This window comes from Erinaceus europaeus, chromosome 3 (genome assembly GCF_950295315.1).
Source record: "Erinaceus europaeus chromosome 3, mEriEur2.1, whole genome shotgun sequence".
Classification (NCBI taxonomy): Eukaryota; Metazoa; Chordata; class Mammalia; order Eulipotyphla; family Erinaceidae; genus Erinaceus; species Erinaceus europaeus.
In genome coordinates this window covers 14,470,852-14,496,485 of record NC_080164.1, presented here as the reverse complement: position 1 = coordinate 14,496,485, position 25,634 = coordinate 14,470,852, and the positions used below count along the sequence as shown (strand labels likewise).

At 48.9% G+C, this 25,634-nt stretch overlaps 1 protein-coding gene across 2 annotated transcripts; it reads right to left on the bottom strand.

Moving 5' to 3' along the window:
* Positions 1–1,399: 1,399 nt before the first annotated feature.
* FKBP1B (FKBP prolyl isomerase 1B) lies at positions 1,400–25,403 on the bottom strand. Of its 2 annotated transcripts, XM_060186648.1 has the most exons (4): positions 25,215–25,403; positions 15,685–15,732; positions 6,565–6,677; positions 1,400–2,015 (listed from the first exon to the last, which is right to left on the bottom strand). In XM_060186648.1, the coding sequence occupies exons 1-4, from the start codon at positions 25,249–25,251 to the stop codon at positions 1,887–1,889; spliced, it is 327 nt and encodes a 108-aa protein (XP_060042631.1). In that variant the 5' UTR covers positions 25,252–25,403; the 3' UTR covers positions 1,400–1,886. The 2 variants fall into 2 exon arrangements, with proteins under 2 accessions (XP_060042631.1, XP_060042632.1); XM_060186649.1 differs by lacking the exons at positions 15,685–15,732; positions 25,215–25,403 and adding an exon at positions 14,390–14,413.
* Positions 25,404–25,634: the final 231 nt, after the last annotated feature.

Here is a 25,634-nt window from a genome sequence, read left to right as displayed (position 1 = left end):
GGAGTCAGCGAGGGAGAACAGATAGACACCACACTCTATTGGAGGGTGAATCCGGACTCGTTTTAATAGTGAAACTGCATTAGCTTTTATACTTTTTTCAGGTTACATTTAGGTTGCCTAAGCAACCAGCTCATAAAGAAATAACAAGCAAGCTACATGTTATTCCCCTATAACTGTAAAGAATGGATACAATATTTTGTATCGTTCTGTTCTCAGGGGAGGTCATACCCAGAATTGTTTTAGACTTTTGCTGAGGGCTATCTCTACCATTAATCTTCTATGGGGGCATACAGATCTTTGCCTAGTCGTGGACCACTGCTCATCTAGGTCTGGTACAGTTTAACTATTAATCTTTTTTTGTTTTAATATGTCAACTTGTACCTGGGAGGCCTCAATCTCTGTATTGTTTCTATGAGGGGCAAGTCATAACATGACTTGTTTTGTCCGTCTATGTTTGACCCACCTTTTACACTTTCAGAATGTAACTTTCAAATATCTTCCTGTGTAAGGGAGAGGGGGTGTTTTTGACTCTCTATTCTCACCAGGCACTGCCAAAGCATTATTAATCAATTGTGACAGTATAATTGTTTGTAGCAATAACGGGGAGAATGCGTCGACCCATTCCCGTCCTTCTGCCCAGCTTCTTTGAAGTCTGAATGCAGGTCCAGAGGAGTTGACTTTGTCAGTCTCTCTGGTGGTCGTGACGGGGCGGCGCACTCTCCCATTCTCTGTCTTCCCCTCCTCTCTCCATTTCTCTCTGTCCTATCTAACAACGACGACATCAATAACAACAACAATAATAACTACAACAGTAAAAAAACAAAGGCAGGAAGTAGGGCGGTAGCGCAGTGGGTTAAGCGCACATGGCGCAAAGCGCAAGGACCAGCATAAAGATCCTGGTTTGAGCCCCCAGTTCCCCACCTACAGAGGAGTCACCTCACAGGCAGTGAAGCAGGTCTGCAGGTGTCTCTCTTTCCCCCTCTCTCTTCCACTCCTCTCTCCATTTCTCTCCGTCCTATCCAACTACAACGACATCAATAACTACAACAATAAAACAACAAGGGCAACAAAAGGGAAAATAAATATCTAAAAAAAAAAAAAAAGCGGGGGAACAGCCGTGGCACACTCTTCTGCTCTCAAAGCTTTCCCTCCTGCAGGTGGGGAGCAGGGGCTTGAACCCATTCTTGCGCATTCTACTGTGATTAGTAATCCTACGTAGTTCTACAGTTACTCAGTCATACTACCCGAATGAGTAATCAGGTGTGCTCCCACCCAGGCCGCAGCGATTCTATTTATCACTCTCCTGCTTACCTGGCTCCTTTCCATTCTTTTCCCCAAGGGCAACTGGCTTAAGTGGTCCTCAGAACACTTCCTACTCACAATAAAAACGGACAGGAAGTTGGTGAGCACAGAGCCTTTATTTTACACATCATTTCCAAGTAGAACATTATGTAAGTCAGAAGCCAACAAGAGTTCTAAGAGAAAAACTGACAGCAAAGGTAACTGGCTCGAGTCCCTCGGTGTACACCATGTACGTTTCCTGTCTGAGCACCTGTGTGTCTGGCTTAAGGAAAAGTAAGGCAGTAGAGATTGTGCAAACAAGAAACCTGCGACTGATCAGGAATGGCTGCAACATGCATCACGCAAAATGCACAACCCGAAATGCTCCCGTGTGCAACCGAAGCTTCCTCAAGCAAAGGTGCGCGTGAACAGTGACCATGAACACATACAGAGCAACTTGGGCAGAGAGAATGGACACCGCGGGCACTGATCAAGAGCCCCCAGCAGAAGGAGCCGTCCCAGTGGCCGAGCCCGCTAGGAGGGCCAGCAGAGCAGCAGCGTCAGCTATGCACAGCGCAGTGCGAACAGTGAGGTCCTTCCCGCCTTCACTCTAAGTTGAGCAGCTCCACGTCAAAGATGAGGGTGGCATTGGGAGGGATGACACCGGGGTGGCCCGTGGCTCCGTACGCCACATCAGGGGTGCAGGTCAGCTTCGCCCTCTGCCCCAAGCTCATCTAGCAGGGATGGGGGCAGATGGGGAGAGAAGAGAGAGGACGCAGTTTGATTTTAAAAGAAAAAAAGCCAGAAGAGAGCGTCCTAAAGAAGAGATACGCATGGCTCACAGACACAGGAGGAAGCTCTCCACTTGACTCACCACTAGAGAAATGCACATTAAAAACACATTGAAAAAAAAATTGAAAAAAAAACAAAAAACATTGAGATGGGGGCAAGGAGTCAGGCGGGGGTGCACCTGGTTAAGTACATGTAGTAAGAAGCTCAAGGACCTGCACAAGGATCCTGGTTCAAGGCCCCAGATGCCCACCTGCAGGGGGTAGCTTCACACAGGGTGAAGCATGGCCACAGACGTCTCTCTCCCTCTACAGATTCTCTCTGTCCTATCTAATAAAGTGGAAAAAATGGCCACCAGGAGCAGTGGGTTTGTAGTGCCAGCACTGAGCCCCAGTGGTAACCCTGGAGACAAAAAAAAAAAAAAAAGGGGAGTCAAGCGGTAGCGAAGCGGGTTAAGTGCACGCGGCACAGAGCACAAGGACCTGCATAAGAATCCCGGTTTGAGGGGAGTCGGGCAGGAGCGCAGCGGGTTAAGCGCAGGTGGCGTAAAACGCCAAGGACCAGCATGAGGATCCTGGTTCAAGGCCCCCGGCTCCTCACCTGCAGGGGAGTCACTTCACAGGCGGTGAAGCAGGTCTGCAGGTGTCTATCTTTCTCTCCCCCTCTCTGTCTTCCCCTCCTCTCTCCATTTCTCTCTGTCCTATCCAACAACAATGACATCAATAACAATAATAACTACAACAATAAAACAACAAGAGCAACAAAAGGGAATACATAAATATTTTTTTAAAAAGATAAAGAGGATGTCGAGCAGTAGCGCAGCAGGTTAAGCACAGGTGGCGCAAAGCGCAAGGACCAGCATAAGGATCCTGGTTCGAGCCCCCAGCTCCCCACCTGTAGGGGAGTCGATTCACAAGTGGTGAAGCAGATCTTTCCCCCTCTCTGTCTTCTCCTCTCTCCATTTCTCTGTCCTATCCAACAACAACATCATCAATAATAACAACAACAATAAAGCAAAAAGGGCAACAAAAGGAAATAAATATTTTTAAAATAAAAAGAGAGAGAGATGGGAGCTGGGTGGTGGTACACACCTGTTACAATGCACAAGGACCTGAGTTCAAGCCCCCGCTCCCCACCTAAGGGGAAAGCTTCATGAGTGGTGAACAGTGTTGCAGGTCTATCTCCCCCTTTCCTCCAGTTTCTGTCTCTATCCAAAATAAATAAAAATTAAATAATTTTAAAACACACACACACACGATTCCACCAAGGAGAATGGTCTGCACCAAGTATTGGTGAGGATGTGGAGAAAAGGTACTCCATGACACTGTCCAAGGCAAACTGGCACAGCCACTGTGGGAAGCAGTGTGGAGAAGTCTTAAGCAGTGATTCAGGAGGTGTCGCAGTGGATAAAGCACTGGACTCTCAAGCATAAGGTCCTGAATTCAATCCCCAGCAGCACATGTACCAGAGTGATATCTGCTTCTTTCTCTCCACCAATCATTCTTAATGAATAAATAAATAAATAAAATGAATAAAAAGAGAGAAGTTTTAAATAGAAATGGAAACATCTGATGATCCAGCAATACCACTTCTTTCTTTTTTTAAGTTTTTTTTTAAATATTTATTTTCCCTTTTGTTGCCCTTGTTGTTTTTCATTGTTGCTGTGGTTATTGTTGTTGTTGATGATGTCGTCGTTGTTAGATAGGACAGAGAGAAATGGAGAGAGGAGGGGAAGACAGAGGGGGAGAGAAAGACAGACACCTGCAGACCTACTTCACCGCCTGTGAAGCGACTCCCCTGCAGGTGGGGAGCTGGGGGCTCGAACTGGGATCCTTATGCCGGTCCTTGTGCTTTGCAGCACATGCGCTTAACCTGCTGCGCTACTGCCTGACTCCCCGCAATATCACTTCTACACATTGATCAAAAAGGCATGAAAACACTAATTCAAAGAGGCATCGCACCCCCATGTTCACAGCTGAGTTATTATTATGATTATCATCATCATTTTCCTTCAGGGTTGTCACTGGGGCTCAGTGCCTGCACTACAAATCCACTGCTCCTGGAGGCCATTTGTTTTTTTTTAGATAGGACAGAGAAATTGAGAGGGAAAGGGAAGACGGAGAGAGAAAGACACCTGCAGACCTGCTTCACCACTTGTGAGGCGACCCCCCTTCAGTGGGGAATCAGGGGCTCGAACTGGGATCCTTGTGCAGGGTCCTTGCACATCGTACTATGTGCACTTAGCCTGGTGTGCCACCGCCCAGCCCCCAGCTGCATTATTTACAAATAGTCAAAATATGGAAGCAACCTAAATGCCCGTGCACAGTTACAGGACATAGACTCCATGGGGCACTGCTTTCTAATTTCTCTGGGGAAATTAGCTCATTGTTCCTTACTCTTCCAAAGGAGCCCAAAGGGAAGGATATTAAGAGCACATGTACATGTACACACTCAAATTAGTGACAGGAGATCAGCAGAAAAGTTTAGAGGTCATGAGGGGGGAGGTAGCTCAGCTAAGTAGAGTGCACACCTAACTATGCACAAGAGCCTGGATTTGATCCAAGCATCACATAGGAGCACCATGGGGAGTTGGACAGTAGCTCAGCGGGTTAGACACAGGTGGCGCAAAGCGCAAGGACCGGCATAAGGATCCCGGTTCAAGCCCTCGGTTCCCCAGGGAGGAGGCAGGGGAGTCGGCAGGGGAGTCGCTTCACAAGTGGTGAAGCAGGTCTGCAGGCGTCTGTCTTTCTCTCCCCCTCTCTGTCTTCCCTTCCACTCTCCATTTCTCTCTGTCCTATCCAACAACAACAATAGTAATAACTACAACAATAAAACAACAAGAGCAACAAAAGGAAAGAAATAAAGAAAGAAAGAAAAGAAAAAGGGAGCACCAAGGGAGCTGTATGGAAGATGGAGTGGTGTTCTGGTGTCTCTCCCCTTCTCTCCTCTGTCTGCCTCTCTGTCTCCTTCTCTAAGGATACAGCATTTAAAAATCGGACTGAGGAAGCCACACATCGGTATATATGTAGGTGAGACCCTTGGTTCATTTCCCAGTGTTACATTAAATAAATAAAAATAGAGTTAGAGGGAGTCGGGCAGTAGCGCTGCAGGTTTAGCGCAGGTGGCGCAAAGAGCAAGGACCGGCATAAGGATCCCGGTTTGAGCCCCCAGCTCCCCACCTGCAGGGGGGTCACTTCACAGGCAGTGAAACACGTCTGCAGATGTCTGTCTTTCTCTCGCCCTCTCTGTCTTCCCCTCCTCTCTCCATTTCTCTCTGTCCTATCCAACAATGACAACATCAATAACAACAACAATAATAACTACAACAATAATAAAAAAACAAGGGAAACAAAAGGGAAAATAAATAAAGTATAATTTAAAAAAAAAAGAGGGGCTGGGCAGTGGCATTCCCGGTAGAGCATACATGTTACCATGCACAAAGACCCAGGTTCAAGCCCCTGGTCCCCACTTCCGGGGAGAAGCTTCACAAGCAGTGAAGCAGGACTGCAGGTGTCTCTGTTTTTCACTTCCTCTCTATCTCAACTTTCCCTCTCAATTTCTCTATCAAATAAATAAATAAAAACTTTTTAAAATAAGAGTTTGGAGTTCCCTGCAAGGCCTGGCAGGTAGAGACCTGCTACAGAACAGCAAATAGCTTCATAAACCCAGGAAGAAGGGTGAACCGAGGCTCTGCACAGCAGTCATTAAGACTCCTTCTCGGGAGTCGGGCGGTAGCGCAGCAGGTTAAGCGCCCGTGACCCAAAGCGCAAGGACCAGCGTAAGGATCCTGGTTCAAGGCCCTGGCTCCCCACCTGCAGGGGAGTTGATTCACAGGCAGTGAAACAGGTTTGCAGGTGTCTGTCTTTCTCTCCCCCTCTCTGTCTTCCCCTCCTCTGTCCATTTCTCTCTGTCCTATCCAACAACGATGACATCAATAATAACTACAACAATAAAACAATAAGGGCAACAAAAGAGAATAAATAAATATTTTTAAAAGACTCCCTCTCAGCACTCGTGAGCTGACTGTTGGGATTTGAGTAACATACTTAATGGTTCTGAAAACAGCAGCTGATAGTAATGATTTTGGTCATCATCCAGAGTGTGTATGATGTTCATATTCAGGAAGCTGAGTAAAACATATATGGGAATGCACTATTTCTGCAATGTCTGTGCAAATTGGTCTATTCTTAATGTTTAAAACACCCACCTTGGACTACCCCACCCCAACTCCCCTGCTGTCTCAGTGCTGGGTGGCTCAGAGGCCTCCTCAGTTAGTTCTGAGCAGGTGTGGAGAGGTGTCCCCAGAGACACAAAGGCAATGCAAGACCGGGAGGCACAAAGCCAGGACTGACGCTAGGTGGCGTCACCTTGCCGTGGTGACAGAGTCAAAGCAGTGGCCCGTGACTGGGCAGAGGAGGAGGGTAGAGTGCTAGTCCCCAGACGCTGGACTCTCCAAATCCCCTCAACAGGGAGGCCCCCCCCCCCCCATCCTACCTGAGCCGCGCCCTCTTCAAACCCCTTGATGACTTCCTGTTTGCCAATCCTGAACTTGAAAGGCTTGTTCCTGTCTCTGGATGAATCGAACTTCTTCCCGTTTTGGAGCATTCCTGTGACAAGCCAGAATCAGGTGGAAAAGAGTCAGTCAACTCCCAGTGCAAGATGTTTGAAATGGGATTCCTATTCCGCGCAGACCCGCTTCTCTCTGAGATTTCCCTGTCCTGGCTGCCCACGCACACCCTCCCTCTCCCCCCATGGGCAGCCTCGAGCACCACATCCCACAGACCTTTGAAATCCACCTGCTTTTTCCATGTCTGTTAGCACCAACTAACTCCCTGTGGTCTGACCAGGTCGCCATCAAGTCCCACTGTGTGCCTTTCCCCATTCTCATTCGTCTTTTAATTTTTTTATATTTATTTATTTACCCTTTTGTTGCCCTTGTTTTTATTGTTGTTGTTGTCCTAATTATTGTTGTTATTGATGTTGTCATTAGGACAGAGAGAAATGGAGAGAGGAGGGGAAGACAGAGAGGGGGAGAGAAAGACAGACACCTGCAGACCTGCTTCACCGTCTGTGAAGCGACTCCCCGGCAGGCGGGGAGCTGGGGGGCTTGAATTCTCTCTCTCTCTCTCTTTGGTATTATCTTTATTTCTTGAATAGAGACAGCCCAAAATCAAGAAGGAAGAGGGTAATAGGGAGAGAGACAGAGATATCTACAACACTGCCTCACTCTACTCACAAGCTTTCCCCCTACAGATGGGCCTGGGGGCTCGAACCCGGGTCCTTGCACATTGTTAATGTGTGCTCAACCAGGTGCGCCACCACCCGGCCCCTAATCCTCACTCTTCTGTACAGAACCCAGAAGGACTTTTTTTTCCCCCTTCTTCTGATATGCCAGAGCACTGACCAGCTCTTGCTTATAGTGGTGCTGGGGATTGAACTTTGGGGATTTTCGGTGCTTCATGCAGGAATGGCCTTTTGCAGTTTCATTATACTGTCTCCCCAGCCCACCCAGAAGAATTTAAACACAGATCCACACAGGCACACACCTGGCCATATTTCACCAATGCCTAAAGCACCTGAGTGGCACTCACCGCTCTCAGGGCAGAGCCCTCATGCCCACACAGCTCTGCAGCATCTGCTACTGTCGGCCCTCTCTCTGCTCTTCCCTCCTGTGCTCTAGTCAGGTCACACCTTTGTCAAGTATTCCTGCACCTGACAGTGTTTCTGTTTTGTTTGTTTGTTTGTTTGTTTGCTCTCATTCTTCAGCCTGAAGATCTATTTTCCCAGGCATCTCAGCCTCCAACCGAGTCCTCACCTGGTTTTCCCAAGGCTCCTCCACCATGTAAAATCCTCAGAGCACAAGACACACCCTGCATTAAAGAGCAGAGGGAAGCAGCCCAGCCTGTGGCCAGGGAGGTAGCTGAGTGGCGGAGAAGAGGGTCTGCATGCATGAGGTCTTGGGTTCACTTCACAGCAGAGTGTACGCCAGAGAAGAGTAGTGCTCTGGGTCTCTCTCGAAATAAAGAAAGCTTTACTGTTTGATTATTTATTTTTTGCCTCCAGGGTTATTGCTGGGCTCAGTGCCTGCACCATGAATCCACCGCTCCTGGAGGCCATTTTTTTCCCCTTTTGTTGCCCTTGTTGTTGTAGCCTTGTTGTGATTATTATTGTTGTTGATGTCATTCGTTGTTGGATAGGACAGAGAGAAATGGAGAGAGGAGGAGAAGACAGAGAGGGGGAGAGAAAGATAAGACACCTGCAGACCTGCTTCACTGCCTGTGAAGCGACTCCCCTGCAGGTGGGGAGCCGGGGGCTCGGACCAGGATCCTCAGACTGGTCCTTGCGCTTTGCGCCACCAGCGCTTAACCCACTTTGCTACCGCCCAACCCCGTTTGTTTTAAAGCCACCCAGCAAGTCAGCGAGGCCTCCAGACCCCATACACAGCTGTCTGAACTTGGAGCTGTGTAGTTGCCGTCTCCAGCAGCGTGGGGCCTGCCTCAGCTTCTAGCTGTCAGTACTTCGTCACCCCTGAAGATGTGTCTTATGCAAATGCCTCAGACTCAAGAGCTGCTTTTCTACTTGCATCTAAATTGTGTGTGTGACAGCAGGGTCTCATGGATGCATGACTTCACCACAAAGGGAGTCACTTTGACATTTAATAAAAGGGAGAAAGGCTGACACCTGTAGCACTGCTCCACAGCTCATGAAGCTGCCCTCTCCTCCGCTTCAGGGAAAGACCAGGGCTTGAACTCAGATCCTTGCGTGGTACTCTATGCACTCTGCTGGCTGTGCCACCACTTGGCCCCACTGCCATAGTATTTCTTTCTTTTTTAAAAGATTTAACCTGATTTTATTTTATTTTTTTAGAACTCTCTCTCTTTTATTTTTTATTTATCTACTGGATAGAGACAGCCAGAAATCAAGAGGGAAGGGGGTGACAGAGGAGGAGAGAGACCCCTGCAACACTGCCTCACCACTTGCGAAGCTTTCCCCCTGCAGGTGGAGACCAGGAGCTCGAACCCGGGTCCTTAAGCACTAACATATGCACTCAATCAACTGTGCCACCACCTGGCCCCCTAAAAGAGTGTTTTTTTTTTTTAAACCAGAGCAGTGATCAGTTCCGGCATATGATGGTGCTGGGGGTTGAACCTGAGACCCTGGAGCCTTTTTGCATAACCACTATGCTACCTACCCTGCCTGCAAAGTCTATTTCTCAAGTAGTGTTTGGATTCACACCCGGGCCATGCACTTGGTGATAGAGGCACTCTCTCCAGCAAGCTTTTCTCTATCCAGCCATTTTCTCTTTTGTTTTTCTCTTTTTTGTATTTTTATTTATTTATTTACTTACCTCAGCATTGCTCAGCTCTGGCTTATGGGTGGTGTTGGGGATTGAATCTGGGAATGCGGAGCCTCAGACAGGAAGATCTTTTGTGAACCACTATGCTATCTACCCCGCCCACTATTCCAAGACTACTTCTTGCTTCCCTTGAACTATTTATTTATTTATCTTTATTTTTTGCCTCCAGGGTTATCTCTGGGGCTCAGTGCCTGCACTACGAATCCACTGCTCCTGGAGGCTATTTTCCCCATTTTGTTGCCCTTGTTGTTGTGTTTGTTGTAGTTTGTTATTGTCGTCATAGCTGTTGTTGGATAGGACAGAGAGAAATGGAGAGAAGAGGGGATGACAGAGAGGAGAAAAAGATAGACACCTGCAGACCTGCTTCACCGCTTGAGAGGTGACTCCCCATACAGGTAGGGAGCCGGGGGCTCGAACCGGGATCCTTACACCGGCCCTTGCGCTTTGCACCACGTGCACTTAACATGCTACAGCCCGACTCCCGCTTCCCTTGAACTAAAAAGCATTTGGAGTCAGGGTCTTCTAGGTATCTCACTCAGGTAACTCATGATCCAGGTTTGAGCCCAGCCCCCATCACACCGAAGGAAATGTTGATGCTATGCTGTCTTTCCTTCTGTCTCTCTCTCTTTTAGGTTTTCCCTTTGTCTCTCTTTCTTTTTAGGTTTTTTAAATTTCTTTTTATTTATTTATTTATTATTAGAGACAGAGATAAATTGAAAGGGGTGGGGGAGACAGAGACAGAGAGCTACCCACAGCCCTGCTTCACCACCCATGAAGCTTTCCCCCTGCAGGTGGGGACCAGGGACTTGAACCTGGGTCAGTGAGCACTGGAATGTAGGTGTTTAACCAGGTGCACCACCGCCTGGCCCCTCCCATTGTCTATCTATTTCTATCTCAAAAAGCTGGCCAGGAGCAGTGATGCTCCAATGACCCAAAAAAAAAAAAAAAAAAAGAAAAGAAACCAGGCCGGTAGGCTCTTACACCAATTCCCACCTGACCATGCCATTAAACCAGGTGAAGCTGGACAGGGACAGGCTGCTTCCTCTCTGGTGGCCTTGCTCTGCCACATGGACGTCTGGGCAGCTTCATGTCTCAGCATCTCCTGAGTCTGATCTCTTAATTCTGACAACTTCAGCGTACAGGAGAAAAACAGCCTTGTTTGCCTCCTTTCTGGGCAGAACACATTTGGATGGTGTCCTCCGTGCTGACTCAGGCAGAGAAGAAAACAGGCCCACACAGATGGAGTCTCAAGGAGACCCAATACAAACTCTCTCTCTCTCTCTCTCTCTCTCTCACACACACACACACACACACACACACACAGGTTGCTAAGATATCCGAGTACAGAGAGCCTCATGGATGTGCACATAAGCACAGCCACACACTGTGTGGAAAAACCCCCAATCGTCAAACAGATGCCGAGAAAATATTTAGATACACAGATCTGTGTGCAGACTCGCACTTGCGTAAACACACTTCTGGTCATGCACAGACCCCAGTCGGTAAGTCCTGCTTGCTTCCCACTGAGCTGTCACCTGGCACACTCACATGCCCCATTTAAAGACCAACTTTCTCACCTCCAGTTTATTTGGATTCCTTAGTCTATTTCACACTGCATTCACTTCTCTACTGCTGCAAGTTCAGACAAAACCGTGCAGTCTGCCAGCAGACCCACATGTGTAGGTGGTCAACGAGTAGGTCACCTGGTCTGAGGAAGGTGTCACCACAAGGCAACTGATAAAGCAGGCGTTTGAATTAATGTTGCTGGACCAACTGGGTATCCATATGGGGGAATAATAAACTTTGACCCCTCCCTTGCCTAATTTTTTTTTAAACCAGAACACTACTCAGCTCTAGTTTATGGTAGTATGGGGGATTGAACCTGGGACTTTAGAGCCTCAGGCATGAAAATCTCTTTGCATAACCACTATGCTATCTATCCCCACCCAAAAATTTCAAGTCCATACTTCTATCATTATTTTATTTTACTATAAATATTTATATAAATATTTATATTTATATTTATTGATGTTGTTGAGTAGAACAGAGAGAAATGGAGAGCGGAGGGGAAGACAGAGAGGAGAAGTGAAAGACAGACACCTGCAGACCTACTTCACTGCTTGTGAAGGAACTCCATTGCAGGTGGGGAGCCTCGGGGCTCGAACCAGGATCCTTACGCCAGTCCTTGTGCTCTGCACCCGCTGTGCTACTGCCCAACTCCCGTTATTATTATTATTTTTTATTACTTTAACTAGAGCACTGCTTGGCCCTGGTTTATGGTGGTGTGGGGGACTAAACCTGGGACACTGGAGCCTCAGACATGAGGCATAACCATCATGCTATCTACCCCCACCTACCTAATGTTTAATAAGACACCTGGGCCTCACACATTCCCAGTACTGTCATTCCTGAGCCAACTTTCTTATTCTTTTTTATTTTAGACACAGCAAAGGAGAGAGGGAGAGAGATGTGGAGAGAGGAAAGACACCACAGCACTGCTTCACAGTCCAAAGAGCCTCACCCAGTGCTGTGGTGTTCTCACATGCCGGAGCTTGTGAATGATGAGGCACTCCCACTACTGGGTGAGCTCTCTCTGGCTTTTATCATGACCTTTCAATAAAACTCAAAGCAAACTCTGAAGAAACTACCTAAATGGTCAGTTATTATTGTTATCACTGAAATCAAGCCAAAGATTCAAATCAAAACGACCTCCCGGGGCCGGGTGGTGGCACGTATTACAAGGCGCAAGGAGCCTGGTTCCCCACCTGCAGGGGGAAAGCTTTGTGAGTGGTGAAGCAGGGCTGTAGGTGTCTCTCTGTCTCTCTCCCTATAATCCACTTCCCTCTTGATTTCTGGCTGTCTCTATCCAATAAATAAAGATAATAAAAAAATTTAATTAAAATAAGGCTATCTCCTCCAACCTCTGAATTTCTATGAAAAAAAAAAAACAAAAAAACAAATCTCAGTGGTCCGGGAGGTGGTGCAGTGGATAAAGTTCTGGACTCTGAAGCATGAGGTCCTGAGTTTGATCCCTGGCAGCACATGTACCACAGTGATGTCTGTCTGTTTCTTTCTCTCTCTCCTCCTATCTTTCTCATTGATAAATAAATAAAATTTTAAAAGACATTATATAAATAAAAGAAAATCTCACACATTTATTTGTTTATAAGAGAACGAGAGAGGAAGTTCACAGCACTGCTCCACCATCCCTGGACTTCTAGGTTTGTCTTGGTTGCATTCATGCGATGCCAGGGATCGAACCCAAGGCCTCGAGCATGCAGAGTAGGAGCTCTCTCTGTGCCTGAGCCACCTCCTCACCCAGCCTCCTGTCAGGTTTGACATCCTTCCCCAAACCAGGGCCCTGCAGAGAATGGCAGGGCTCTTTGAGCATGCGCGAAGCTTCTGCAGCTGGGTTTCAGTCACGGGACCGGCACTGATCTGTCTGCAACGTGGAGAACAGTCAGTCAGTCAATCACACAGGTGACCCCAGAGGACTGGTGGCAACGAGGCCAAAGCACCAGGAAAGAAAACACAGCCTCGGCTCACTGACGTCAGGATCTGGCGACACAGACTGAGAAGTACCCGCGCCACCTGCCTAGAATTAACCCGGCACTTCACACTGGACCAGAGAATTGCTAAAAAAGGCCACAGCCGAAGATGTCCCGGCAATTAGAGTGGCCCTGCTGTATGCTAAGTGTCTACCACCAAGTTTGTCGCATTGAGAAGCAGGTCACAAGGCAGAGTGCTCACCCCCATGGAACAAACACCTGCATGGGAGCTTCCTGCCAGCAGTCCTTAAGGAACCCCACCTAGAATGTTCCTCAGTACAGCTGGGCTTGCAATATAGACGATGTGGAGGGGGGGCAACAGAGAAAGGGACCCTTACCCCACGGTTCCCCTACCCCTCACACTGCACCAGAGTCTCTGCATGCCTCGTCTTCCTTCCCATCATCCCCATGACCCAAGAAACAGGAATCCTTCTTTTCCATTTTTTTTCCCCTTACTTTTTTTTTTTTTCCTTCTCCTCTTACTTTTTTTTAACCAGAGCACTGCTCAGATCCGGCTGATGGTGCTGCTGGGGACTGAACCTGGGACCTTGGAGCCTCAGGCAGGAAATCCATAACCATTATGCTATCTCTCTCTTTCTTTCTATTTTATTTCCATTATTATTATTATTATTTTTGCCTCTAAGGTTATCACTGGGGCTCAGTGCCCACATTATGAATCCACTGCTCCCAGAGGCTATTTTTTTCCCTTTTGTTGCCCTTGTTGTTTATTGTTGTGATTATTATTGCTGTCATTGCTGTTGGATAGGACAGAGAGAAATAGAGAGAGGAGGGGGAGAGAGAGAGGGAGAGACAGATAGACACCTGCAGACCTGCTTCACCACTTGTGAAGTGACTCCCCTGCAGGTGGGGAGCCAGGGCCTCGAACCAGGATCCTTACACCGGTCCTTGCACTTTGCGCCACATGCGCTTAACCTGCTACACTACCGCCCAGCCCCCTCTTTTTCCTTTTCCAGCAGGAGGGTCTCAAGCATGTAAATTTTCAATACTCCCAAGGTGACTTTTTCATGCTTTATTTTTTCCCCAGACAGAGAGAATGAGACAGAGGAGGAGAGGGAAAGACACCACAGCACTAGAGCTTCCCCTGGAGCTGTGGCATTCCCATGTGGCGCTGGGCCCATGCTCAGAGTAAAGCACACATCTCACTGGGGAAGCTAATCTAACACCTGGAGTCCTTCTTTTAGTTTTGTGCCCCCAGAGCCCAGCACAGCCTCTGGCACACAGCAGGTGCTATAGAACTGACGGTCCTTGCTGAAAAAAGAAAGGAAGTCAACCTTCCCTGCAGTAGAACTGAACTGCTGGACAGAAAAGGGTGATGAGCTCAGAGCTTTGGGGGCTTTAAGAGGGGCTTTCAGGGGCTATGCAGTGGTGCACCTGGGTTACCATGCACATGGACCTGGGTTCAAGTCCTCAGTCCCCACTTGTAGGAGGAAAGCTTCACAAATGGTGAAGCAGTATTCTAAAAGAGAAAGAGAAGAAATCACAAGTAGAACCTGAACTGGAATTGGCGTATCGCACCAAAGTAAAAGACTCCGGGGTGGGTGGGTGGGGAGAATACAGGTCCAAGAAGGATGACAGAGGTCCTAGTGGGGGCTGTATTGTTATATGGAAAACTGGGAAATGTTATGCATGTGCAAACTGTTGTATTTACTGTCGAATGTAAAACATTAATTCCCCAATAAAGAAATTTTGAAAAAAGAGAGAGCAAGAGGGGTCTCTTTCTCTTTCCCTCTCTTGCTCTTCCTCCATTCTTAATTTCTGTCTACTCAAAATAAAAGAACAGGGGGCCGGGCGGTAGCGCAGCGGGTTAAGTGCACGTGGCGCAAAGCGCAAGGACCAACGTAAGGATCCCAGCTCAAGCCCCCGGCTCCCCACCTGCAGGGGAGTCGCTTCACAGGCGGTGAAGCAGGTCTGCAGGTGTCTTTCTTTCCCCCTCTTCTCTCAATTTCTCTCTGTCCTGTCCAACAACAATGACAACAATAATAGTAACAACACCAATAAACAACAAGAGCAACAGAAAGGGAAAAATGGCCTCCAGGAGCAGTGGATTCGTAGTGCAGACACCGAGCCCCAGCAGTAACCCTGGAGGCTAAATAAATAAATAAATAAAATAAAAGAACAAGGGGCCAGGTGGTGGCACACCTGGTTGAGCGCACCTGTCACAGTGCACAAGGACCCAGGTTCGAGCCCCTAGTCCCCACCTGTCGGTGGAAAGCTTCACAAGTGGTGAAGCAGGGCTTCAGGTGTCTCTGTCTCTCTCTCTATCACCCCCTTCCCTCTCAATGTCTGACTGTCTCTATCCAACAAATAAAGATTAAAAATTTTTTTTTTTATTTTAAAAATAAAAAAGTAAAAGAACAAAACCAACAAAAGCCAGAGGGAAGTCTAAACACCAGAGCCAGGGTGCCACCGTGTCCAAGGCATGATGGGGGAACGTGGGGTGACAGCTGAGGAGTGGCACAGAGAGGGTCATCACTGGTACTAAGTGGACGGTGGGGCTAGCCTCTCAAGCCCGGTTCTTCACTCCCACAAAGCTGGCAGAAGGAGCAGGGAGAGAGATGTTCAGAGGAAGACTGGGCTTCTTAGGTTCTCCTGATTCTGGGGAGCAGCTACCTTACTGTGCGGAGGACCAGAGGGGAGCCCCGCTGAGGAAGGAACAGGCGCAGGCAGGACTGAGGGAGTGAGGCTTACCTGTGTAGTGCACCACACACGTCTGGCCCTTCTTGGGGAATGTCCTTCCTGTAAGGAAACAGATGAATGAACAGGATATTGAAAAGTCACCTGGTATAAGAAGACCCAGGTTCAAGTCCCTGGATCCCAGCTGCAAGGAGGAAGCTTCGCAGGTGGTGAAGCAAGGCTGTAGGTGTCACTCTTCCTCTCTTATTTCCCCCTCCCCTCTCAACTTTTCTCTGTCCTATCAAGTAAAAAGAAAAAGAAAAGAAGTGGTCCGGGAGGTGGCACAGTGGATAAAGCATCAGACTCTCAAGCATGAGATTCTGAGTTCGATCCCCAGCAGCACATGTGGCAGAGTGATGTCTGGCTCTTTCTCTCTTCCTATGTTTCTCATTAATAAGTAAATAAAATCTTTAAAAAAAAAAAAAGGAGGGGTCGGGCAGTGGCACAGTGGGTTAAGCGCATGTGGCGCAAAGCGCAGGGACCAGCGTAAGGATCCCGATTCGAGCCCCCGGCTCCCCACCTGCAGGGGAGTCGCTTCACAGGCGGTGAAGCAGGTCTGCAGGTGTCTATCTTTCTCTCCCCTTCTGTCTTCCCCTCCTCTCTCCATTTCTCTCTGTCCTATCCAACAACGAATTGCGTCAACAAGGGCAATAATAATAACCACAACGAAGCTACAACAAGGGCAACAAAAGGGGGAAAAAATGGCCTCCAGGAGCGGTGGATTCATGGTGCAGGCACCGAGCCCAGCAATAACCCTGGAGGAGGAAAGAAAAAAAAAAAAAAAGGAAAGAAAAAAAAAAAAGAACATGAAAATGAAACAATAAAGAAAGAAAAAAAAAGCTGCCAAGAGCCGTGGTCTCTCTAAGCAGACAGAGTCCCAGAGAGTCCCCTGGTGGCAATAAAGAACATGGTGGGGGTAGATAGCATAGTGGTTATGCAAAGAAACACTCGTGCCTGAGGCTCCAAAGTCCCAGGTTCAACCCCCCACACCACCATAAGCCGGAGATAAGCAGTGCTCTGGTAAAAAAAAAAAAAAAAAAAAAGATGAAGAAAGAGCAAAAGGGGGCCAGGTGGTGGCGAACCTGGTTGTGCACACATTACAATGTGCAAGGACCCAGGTTCGAGCCCCCAGCCCCCACCTACAGGGGACAAACTTTGTGAGTGTGGCAGTGTTGCAGGTGTCTCTCTGTCTCTATCACTCCCTTCCCTCTCAATTTCTATCTGTCTCTATCCAATAAATAAAGATAATACAAAAAAAAAAAAAAAGATAGGAAGAGAGGAGGAGGGAGGGAGGAAGGGTGGGAGAAAAAGAGAGAGAGATGGATGGAGGTCACCCAGAACATTCAGGAGTGACTGCGCCAGAAATGCAGATCCCCATTCCACGCAGATGCCCACAGCCTTAGCATCTGTCCAGAGTTAGATTAGTCACGTCACCTCTCCAGCCTCGATCTGAACAGGACCCCCTTGGGCCTGTCAATCCCACTCTCTACTGGCCCTTTTCCTGTCTTTTTGCTCCTTTCATCTTCCTCCGTCCCCCCAGCCCCCCAACCCCCCAAACTTTTCCTATCAGCCCTCTACATTCCAAGCCTGGGCAAGAGTCCAGAGTCCCGGAGGGACAGAGGACTGGGATGACGGCGGGGATGTGGACACAGAGATCAGAGATTATGATGCAGGGTGACGAGCTCACTCAAGAATGATTGAATGTAGTGACTCATAAATTTCTACTGAATCCCAAGGGGGAAAACCTGGGTCTGACTTGGTAGCCATAGCAATCAACCAATCAGACAAGACCCTACTTTTGGAGTCTACGGTCTAATGGTGGAAGGCAAACAACAGTCAAACAGACATGTGCAAGGACTCAGGTTCAAGCCCCTGTCCCCATGTGCAGGGAAGAAAGTTCATGAGCAGTGCTGCAGGTGTCTCTCTTTTTCTCTCCCTACTGTCTCAATTACTCTCTGTCCTATTAAATACATATTACCTCCAGGGTTATCTGGGGCTCAGTGCTGGCACGATGAAACCACTATTCCTGGTAGCCGTTTTTCCCTTGTTATTGGATGGGATAGAGATGAATTGAGAGAGGAGGAAAAGGTAGAGAGGGAGAGAGAAAGACAGACACTTTACAGACCTGCTTTACCACTTGTGAAGCTTCCTCTCTGCAGGTAAGGGGCTCAGAGCTAGATCCTTGCGCTTCATATTATGTGTGCTTAACCGGGTGCACCACCACCTGGCCTCCAATAAATATTTTTCATGAAGACAGGATTGTGGGGCTAGGATGCCAGGCTAGCTTCGTGGGTGGGAGAGAGAGAGACGACCAGGGACTCATGGCTGAGTGGTACGCAGTTCAGTCTTTATTCTTGTGGAATGCAGCACAATCTAAGCTATCTCTAATCACAATCTTGTGCTTGTATATCCTGAGGCAGAAGAGTCAGGTCTGAAGAGGATGTACATAGGATACGGGGTGGGGAGAAGGAAAAAGTGTGCAAAACAGTGAGGATTAAACCAATGCCCTGGAGGCAGGGCGGTGTTAACAGTAGTTAACAGTGGTTATGTAAATGGAATACAGTGTTAAGTAGGGGGGATTAAACCAATGAAACAGAAGGGGTCTTAGAAGCAGAATTTAGAAGCAGACCAACACTAGGAGATTGTACAAGAACCTGGGTTTAAGTCCCCACTCCCCACCTGCAGTGGGGATGCGTCAGGAGCGGTGAAGCAGGTCTGCAGGTGTCTATCTTTCTCTCTTTCTAACTCCCCATCTCCTCTCAATTTCTCTCTGTCTTATAAAATAAAATAAGGGAAAAAAATGGCTGCCAGGAGCAGTGAAGTCATAGTGCTGTGCTAGCACTGAGTCCCAGCGATAACCCTAGAAGCAAAAAAAAAAAAAAAAAAAAGATGACAGGATCGGTATAGATTGTAGCAAATCATCTATAAATACAATGCTGAACAGGGAAAGGGATCGTGGGACAATTCATTTTAGAGAGGGTGGCCCAACGAAGTCAGGACAGCCTGTCACAGTGACATTCAGCCGTCACGGATGAGTGGCCCAGGAGGTGGCACAGTGGGTGAAGCATGAGACCCCAAAACATCTCATGTGCCAGAGTGGTTGTCTGCTCCTATCTCTCCTTCTCCTTAGTAATAAATGTATAAAAATCTTTAAAATAAATGAACAAATAAGCTTGGAGGATGGGCACAATGCTGAGAAAAGGAACAAATGGAGCACAGATTTGGAGGCAGGAAAGGATCAGTGTGTGTGTAGAACAGAGGGGGGCTCAGTGATGGAAAGAAGGGAAGGAGGGCTGGGGAGACAGCATCAGGACTCTGCAAAAACCTTCCTGCCTGAGCCTGTGAGGTCCCTGTCAATCCTTAGCACCACCGTGAGCTAGAGCTGAGCAGTTGTCTGGTCTCTCTATCTCTGTATCTGGCTCTCTGTATCTCTCTTTCATTCAAAATAAATGAATAGGGGGCCGGGCGGTAGTGTAGCAGGTTAAGCACACATGCCGTGAAACACAAGGACCGGTGTAAGGATCTGTCTTTCTCGCCTCCTCTCTGGCTTCCCCTCCTCTCTCAACTTCTCTGTCCTATCCAACAACAACAACAGCAATGGCAACAACAGCAACAATAAGGGCATAATAACAACAATAAGGGCATCAAAATGGGAAACATGGTGTCCGGGAGCAGTTGATTCGTAGTGCAGGCACCGAGCCCCAGCAATAACCCTGGTGGCAATAAATAAATAAAACAGATGAATAAAATGGAAGGAAGGAAGATAGAAAGGTAGGAAGGGGAGAGAGAGAGAGACCAGAAAGAGCCAGATCACTCGGGCCCTTGCAGAGCTGTACTGAATTCTAAGCCCAATAGGAAGCCACTGAGGTCGAGAATGACATAACCCGAGTTAAGATTTTATAAGCTCACTAATGCCACCGTGTCAGACGGACGGCGAGGCGCCTGTTGCAATAATCCAGACAGGAAATCAATGATGGCTTGAATGAGCCAAAGGGTAGCAGAGGAGAGAGCAAAAGGAAACTGCAGATGCATTTTGAAGACAGGAACTGGCAGCGGAAGCTGATGGAGTAGAAATGGGGTCCGGGATTTGAGAGGAGGAGAAAGGAGCACCAGGCTGGGGTTTGCAGTTTGGGTGGATGGCAGCGGACCTAAGTTCCTTCACTGGGGGAGTCTGCGGAGCACAGATGTGTGCGGGTGGTGAGTTAAGGGCCTGCAGCAAGTGGGCACATGGAAAGTCTGCTGTGGAGGTAGAAATCTGGGTGGAATTTTAGACTGGGGGTGGGGATGCGTATGGGGAACAATGTCTGCGGAGGTCCACTAATTGAGCCCATAGGAAAGAGGAGCTAGCAACAAGCTGGGGCTGTCAGGGAAAGCAGAGAGAGGATAATGGCGAAGCTGGATCTTCAACATAAGGAGCTGGGGGCTGGGCAGTAATGTACCGGGTTAAGCCCACATAGCGTGAAGTATAAGGATCCCAGTTTGAGCCCCCAGCTCCACACCTGTGTGTGGGGGGGGGCAGGGGGCACTTTGAAGTGGTGAAGCAGGTCTGCAGGTGTCTATCTTTCTTTCTCTCCCCCTCTCTGTCTTCCTCTCATCTCTCAATTTCTCTGTCCTGTCCAACAACAACAGCAGCAACCATAACAACAATGGAAAAAAGATGGCTGCCAGGAGCACTGGACTGAGCCCCAGCAATAACCCTGGAGACCAAAAACAGAAAAAAAGAGAAAAAAAACTGAGCAGTTCAGCCCAGGAGTGTCTATAGAGTGCTGGACTTTAAAGTCCCAAGTTCCATCTCTGACATTGCTTATGGTGCTCTGCTTCTCTCTCTTCCTCCTCTTTCTCTCTTTTTGTATTAACAAATAAATCTAAAAGGAGAAAGATAGAAAGGAAGGAAGCAAAGAAGAAAGGAAAGTTGCCAGAGGAAGCACGAGGAAAGTCAGGGAAGAAACAGCAAGTTCAAAGGCCCAGAGACGGCCAGAGACTGGAGACTGTCCCGTTCACTGCTGTAACCTCAGGGTCTCAGACACAGCCAACAAATATTTGCTGAACAGCCAGAGTGTTTAACAACTCGCAGACAGCTTGGAAAGCTGGCAGAAATGTTGGGGCCAGGGGAAAGGACTCGTGTTAACACAAGAGATTCTATCTCCAAAGCTCAGAGAAGGAAAAGGAAGATTCACTAAAATATTTTACACCACAGCAAAGGGTGGTGGCTGTGTCAGGTGCAGAATTTGCATGCGTGAAGTCCCAGGTTCAGTCCCCCAGCACAGCATATATGGGAAGGATGCTCTGTTCTTTTCATCTCTAATAAATGGGTCAATCTTTAGAAAAATATTTTACACCTAGGACAAAAACATGATCCAATGCACACTTAAAAGAGTCTTCAGGCTGTTATAGAAAGGGGGGGGGTGGCTGATGGTTTAACTGATAAGATGGGCATGATATTAATAACATGCACAAGAAGTACAGCAAGCAAGTAGAAAGACCTAAAAGGACAGCATAAAGTATTTAATCAAACAGTTTCTACTTAGACCTAGATACCCTCCTCACCTACTTCCTACTTCACTTACCTCAATCACTCCAAGACTAACCTTGTCAGACAAAGTAAGGACTACAAAAGCTAGATATGGGCAAAAGACCTGTATACTTTAATGATGGTTCTTTTGGTTACTACCAGGCCACCTCATTTCCTGGGGCCCTAGCCAGGGAATCCTGGGGGTTCCCACACAGACATGATGGGCCTAGACCTCTAACAGATCCCTCTCTCCACTGTCACTGGTCATCTCCATGAGGAACAACATAATGAACCCCTTTGTGGGCCCCTACAGGACCTTGCTCTCAATGTGGATCCATAATGGTAGGGACTGTTCCATTCTCTGAAGGGAGGTTGGGCCAAAATCCTCTACCACTCGAGGAAGATGGGTCCGGCAATGAGTGCAGTCTAGAATGTTCCTAGCCATGACCACAGAATGCGAGCTCAGACCTACCGGGACACAGAGGTTGTACAGGCTCCCGTACTGAATATAGGCCCCAGATCAAATTGATGGGGTTTACAGTTAACGGTATTTCTATACTTTTCCCATATTTGGGAGCTACTCTCTTCCTTGATCCAGCTTCCTAGTCCTATTTCCAACTTCTGACACTATCTCCCCAGTCAACACCTTTGGTCCACCTTCATGTTAGCTGTCAGGCTCAGGCAAAACTTAGTAAAGTCATGGGCCCCTTGGAATAGACCTAAAATTGACCTAGTAGCTTTTTCCAAAGTGGACACCCCCAAATCTCATCTGCTCTATTCTTGCCTTTAGGTTCCTGATTATTAAACAATTTGTTCTGCTTTATATCTTAATGCTTCTTCAGTCACCAAGTTCCAGATGCTACCATGATGCCAACCTGACTTTCCTGGGCAAATGACCTCACCAATATGTCCTGGAACCCCACCTCTCCAGAGCCCTGCCCCACTAGGGAAAGACAGAAACAGGCTGGGAGTATGGATTAACCTTCCAACGCCCATGTTCAGCAGAAAAGCAATTACAGAAGCCAGACCTTCCACCTCTTGCACCCCATAATGATCCTGGGTCCATGCTCCCAGAGGGATAAAGAATAGGAAAGCTTTCAAGGGAGGGGATGGGATATGAAACTCTGGTAGTGGGAATTATAAGGAATTATACCCCTCTTATCCTATGGCCTTGTCAGTATTTTTAACTTTTTATCTTATAATTTTTTAATATTTATTTCCCTTTTTGTTGCCCTTGTTGTTTTTTTATTGTTGTTGTAGTTATTATTGTTGTTGTTATAGATGTCATCATTGTTGGATAGGACAGAGAGAAATGGAGAGAAGAGGGGAAGACAGAGAGGAGGAGAGAAAGACAGACACCTGCAGACCTGCTTCACTGCCTGTGAAGCGACTCCCCTGCAGGTGGGATGCCGGGGGCTGAACGAGGATTTTTAAGCCGGTCCTTGCGCTTGGCACCACATGCGCTTAACCTGCTACGTTACCACCGACTCCTTAAAAAAATGTTTTTTAATTAAAAAAAAAATAACATGGATAAGGACCCAGGTTTAAATCAGTGGTCCCTACCTGCAGGGGCAAATCTTCACGAGTGATGGAGCAGTGATGCAGGTCTTTCTCTGTCTGCCTGTCTCTCTATGTATCTCTCTCACCCTCTACCTTAACTTGGTTAAGCATATACATTCCCATGCGCACAGACCCAGGTTCAAGCCCCCAGTCCCCACTTGCAGGGGGTAAATTCACAGGTAGTGAAGCAGTGCTAGAGGTGTCTCTCTCCCTCTCTCTCTCCCCTTCCACTCTCAATTTCTGTCTTGTCAAATTAAATAAATAAATGTGGGGTTTTTAAATAAATATTTATTTATTTATTCCCTTTTGTTGCCCTTGCTGTTTTATTGTCATTATTGATGTCATTGTTGTTAGATAGGACAGAAAGAAATGGAGAGTGGAGGGAAAGACAGAGAGGGGGAGAGAAAGATAGACACCTGCAGACCTGCTTCACCGCCTGTGAAGCGACTCCCCTGCAGATGGGGAGCCAGGCGCTCGAACCGGGATCCTTATGCCAGTCCTCACTCTACGCCACCTGCGCTAAACCCTCTGCGCTACAGCCCAACTCCCTATGTTTTTGTTTTTAAGGGAAAAATTGTCACCAGGAACGACACAGCACTGGAGGCAATAAGTCTCAGCAAAAACCCTGATTTTCAAAAGGAAAGAAAAAGAGCGTGTAGTGGGGGGTGTAAGGCTGAGGTGGGGGACCAGACTGAAGACTGAATAGTGAGACAGGAGGCTGGGAGGCCATCTTAGATGCTAAAACCCAGTAAGAGATGACTAAAGCGGCCTGAACCCAGGCAAGGGCTGAGGTGCTGTAGCAGTAAGATCTTCAGCGGGATGGTCCCTGCACTACCACCAGATAGAGCTGAGCAGCGCTCTGGCAAAAAACAAAACAACAACAACAAAAAAAACGGGGTAGGGTGGACCAGGCAGAACATGACAGAAAACTTTGCCCAGAGAAGAACCCCAGCTCCTTGTAACCTAATTGAAATACTGATTTTTATCTGGTCGCCTGGCCCTTGTATAGTTCCTTCACCGGGCAGACAGCAGAAAGCCAAAATCCTGCAGACTTGCCTTACAAGTAGATCCAGAGAGAGAGAAAGAGAGAAAGGATGAAGGAAAGAAAGAGTGGCCCAGGAGGTGGCACAGTGATAAGGCTTTGGACTCTCAAGCATGAGGTCCTGAGTTTGATACCCGGCAGCACATATGCCAGAGTGATGTCTGGTTTTTTCTCTCTCCTCCTATCTTTCTCATTATAAATAAATAAAATCTTTATAATAAAAAAAAAGAAAGAAATAGAAAGAGAGAAAGGAGAGAAAGGAAGGAAGGAAGGAAGGAAAAAAGAAAGAAAGAAAGGAAGAAAGAAAGAAAGAATGGAAAGAGAGAGGGAGGAAGGAAGGAAGGAAGGGTGGGTCTGTAGTCCTAGTCAGGGAACAGGATAAGGACAGCCAAGATTAGGGTGTCAAGGGACCACCCCTCGCAACAAGGAAGGTGGCCTGGAACCAAGAGGCGCAGCTACTTCCTGGAGAGGGGGCGGTGATGTCTCACATGACAGCTGCCACTCAAAACCCGCAGAAATGGGGGCTCTAGTCTGTCTGCCTGCGGTCCATCTTAAGGCACCAAGAAAGAGCTGGCGAGATAGCACAATGGTGATGCAAAAAGACCTTCATGCCTGACGCTGCCAGGCCCCTGGTTCAATCCCCTAAACAGTACTCTGAATAATAATAATAATAATAATAATAATAATAATAATAATACAGATCAAGAAAAAGGCAATGCCTTGCACAACCAGACCTGCCTCTGTAGGGCGAGGGCTCCCGGGATGTCTGGCTTGGGAGGGTGGGCCTGGGACTCGGAGTTTAGTTTGGGACTTGCTGACTTTGAGGGGTCCGGGGTCGGACAGTGGAGGTCGGGCGGCGGCTGGAGTACGCCCTGGGGCTGGAGGTCTGGGGGTTAAGTTTGGAGGCCGCGGGAGGTGGGGCGCAGGGGCTTGGGGGACAGACAGCCGGCTGCAGCAGCGGCCCGGGGCGCAGGGGGCGCAGGGGGCGCCTCTCCGCGCGCGTCTCGCCGCCCCGCCCCGGGGACCACCCGACCCTGGGCGCGCCCCGGGCTGGGGGTGGGGCGCCCCTGCAGGAGGGAACCCCGAAGCCGCGTCCCTCGCGGGGTCTCCAGATGCCCCCAGCGGGGCGAGGGCAGGGAGCTGAACCCCGCCCGGAGGGCGGCAGCCGCGGAGCAACCAGGGGCGCAGCCTCCAGCGGCCCCCCCAGGCCCCGGGCGGTGGCGGCCGCAGCCCCCGCCGCAGCCCCCCGCTCCGGCCGCCGGTTCCCTCGGTGCGCGGGCGGGGAAGGCTGCGGGGACGATGTCTCCCAGACGCCCCAACAATCCCGTCGGGGGCGCCCCCACCACCACCCTTTGGCACCCATCGCGCCACCTCCGGACCCCCCCCCCCCCACGGCTCCGCCCGGGACCCCTCCGCCGCCACCGCCGGTACCGTCTCCCGGGGAGATGGTCTCGATCTCCACGCCCATCGCGGTCCCTGGGGCCCCGCCTCCAAGGGTCCCCGCTGCTGCCCCGGCCCCGCTCGGCTGCAGCCCCGGCCCGCTGGCTGGAGCTCCGCTCGCCGCCCCGCCGCCACTGCAGAGCCCGAGGAGGTGCGGCTGGAGTCGGGACCTGCGCGGGGAGGGGCCACGGCAGGGGCGGCGGGCGGGGCGCGCCGAAAGGTGGGGTCGGCCGGGCGGGGCCGGGGGATCGACCCGGCTCCAGCGCCGAGCCTGGCTGGGCGGCCAGTCATTAGCCCACGGACCAGAGAGCACGGCGAGGGAGGCCAGCAAACGCGTGGGCACCCACCCACCTACCCACTAATCCATCCACCCGCCCACCCAGCCACCCATCAGTCCACCCACCCTTCTCC

Bases quoted from the DNA above. Each gene is read 5' to 3' on its own strand.
- FKBP1B (XM_060186648.1), bottom strand. From the start codon at position 25,251: ATGGGCGTGGAGATCGAGACCATCTCCCCGGGAGACG. The intron at 15,733-25,214 runs GTACCGGCGGTG...GTTTCCTTACAG, and splicing joins GACCATCTCCCCGGGAGACG to GAAGGACATTCCCCAAGAAG. The intron at 6,678-15,684 runs GTAAGCCTCACT...GGCTTGTCACAG, and splicing joins GTGTGTGGTGCACTACACAG to GAATGCTCCAAAACGGGAAG.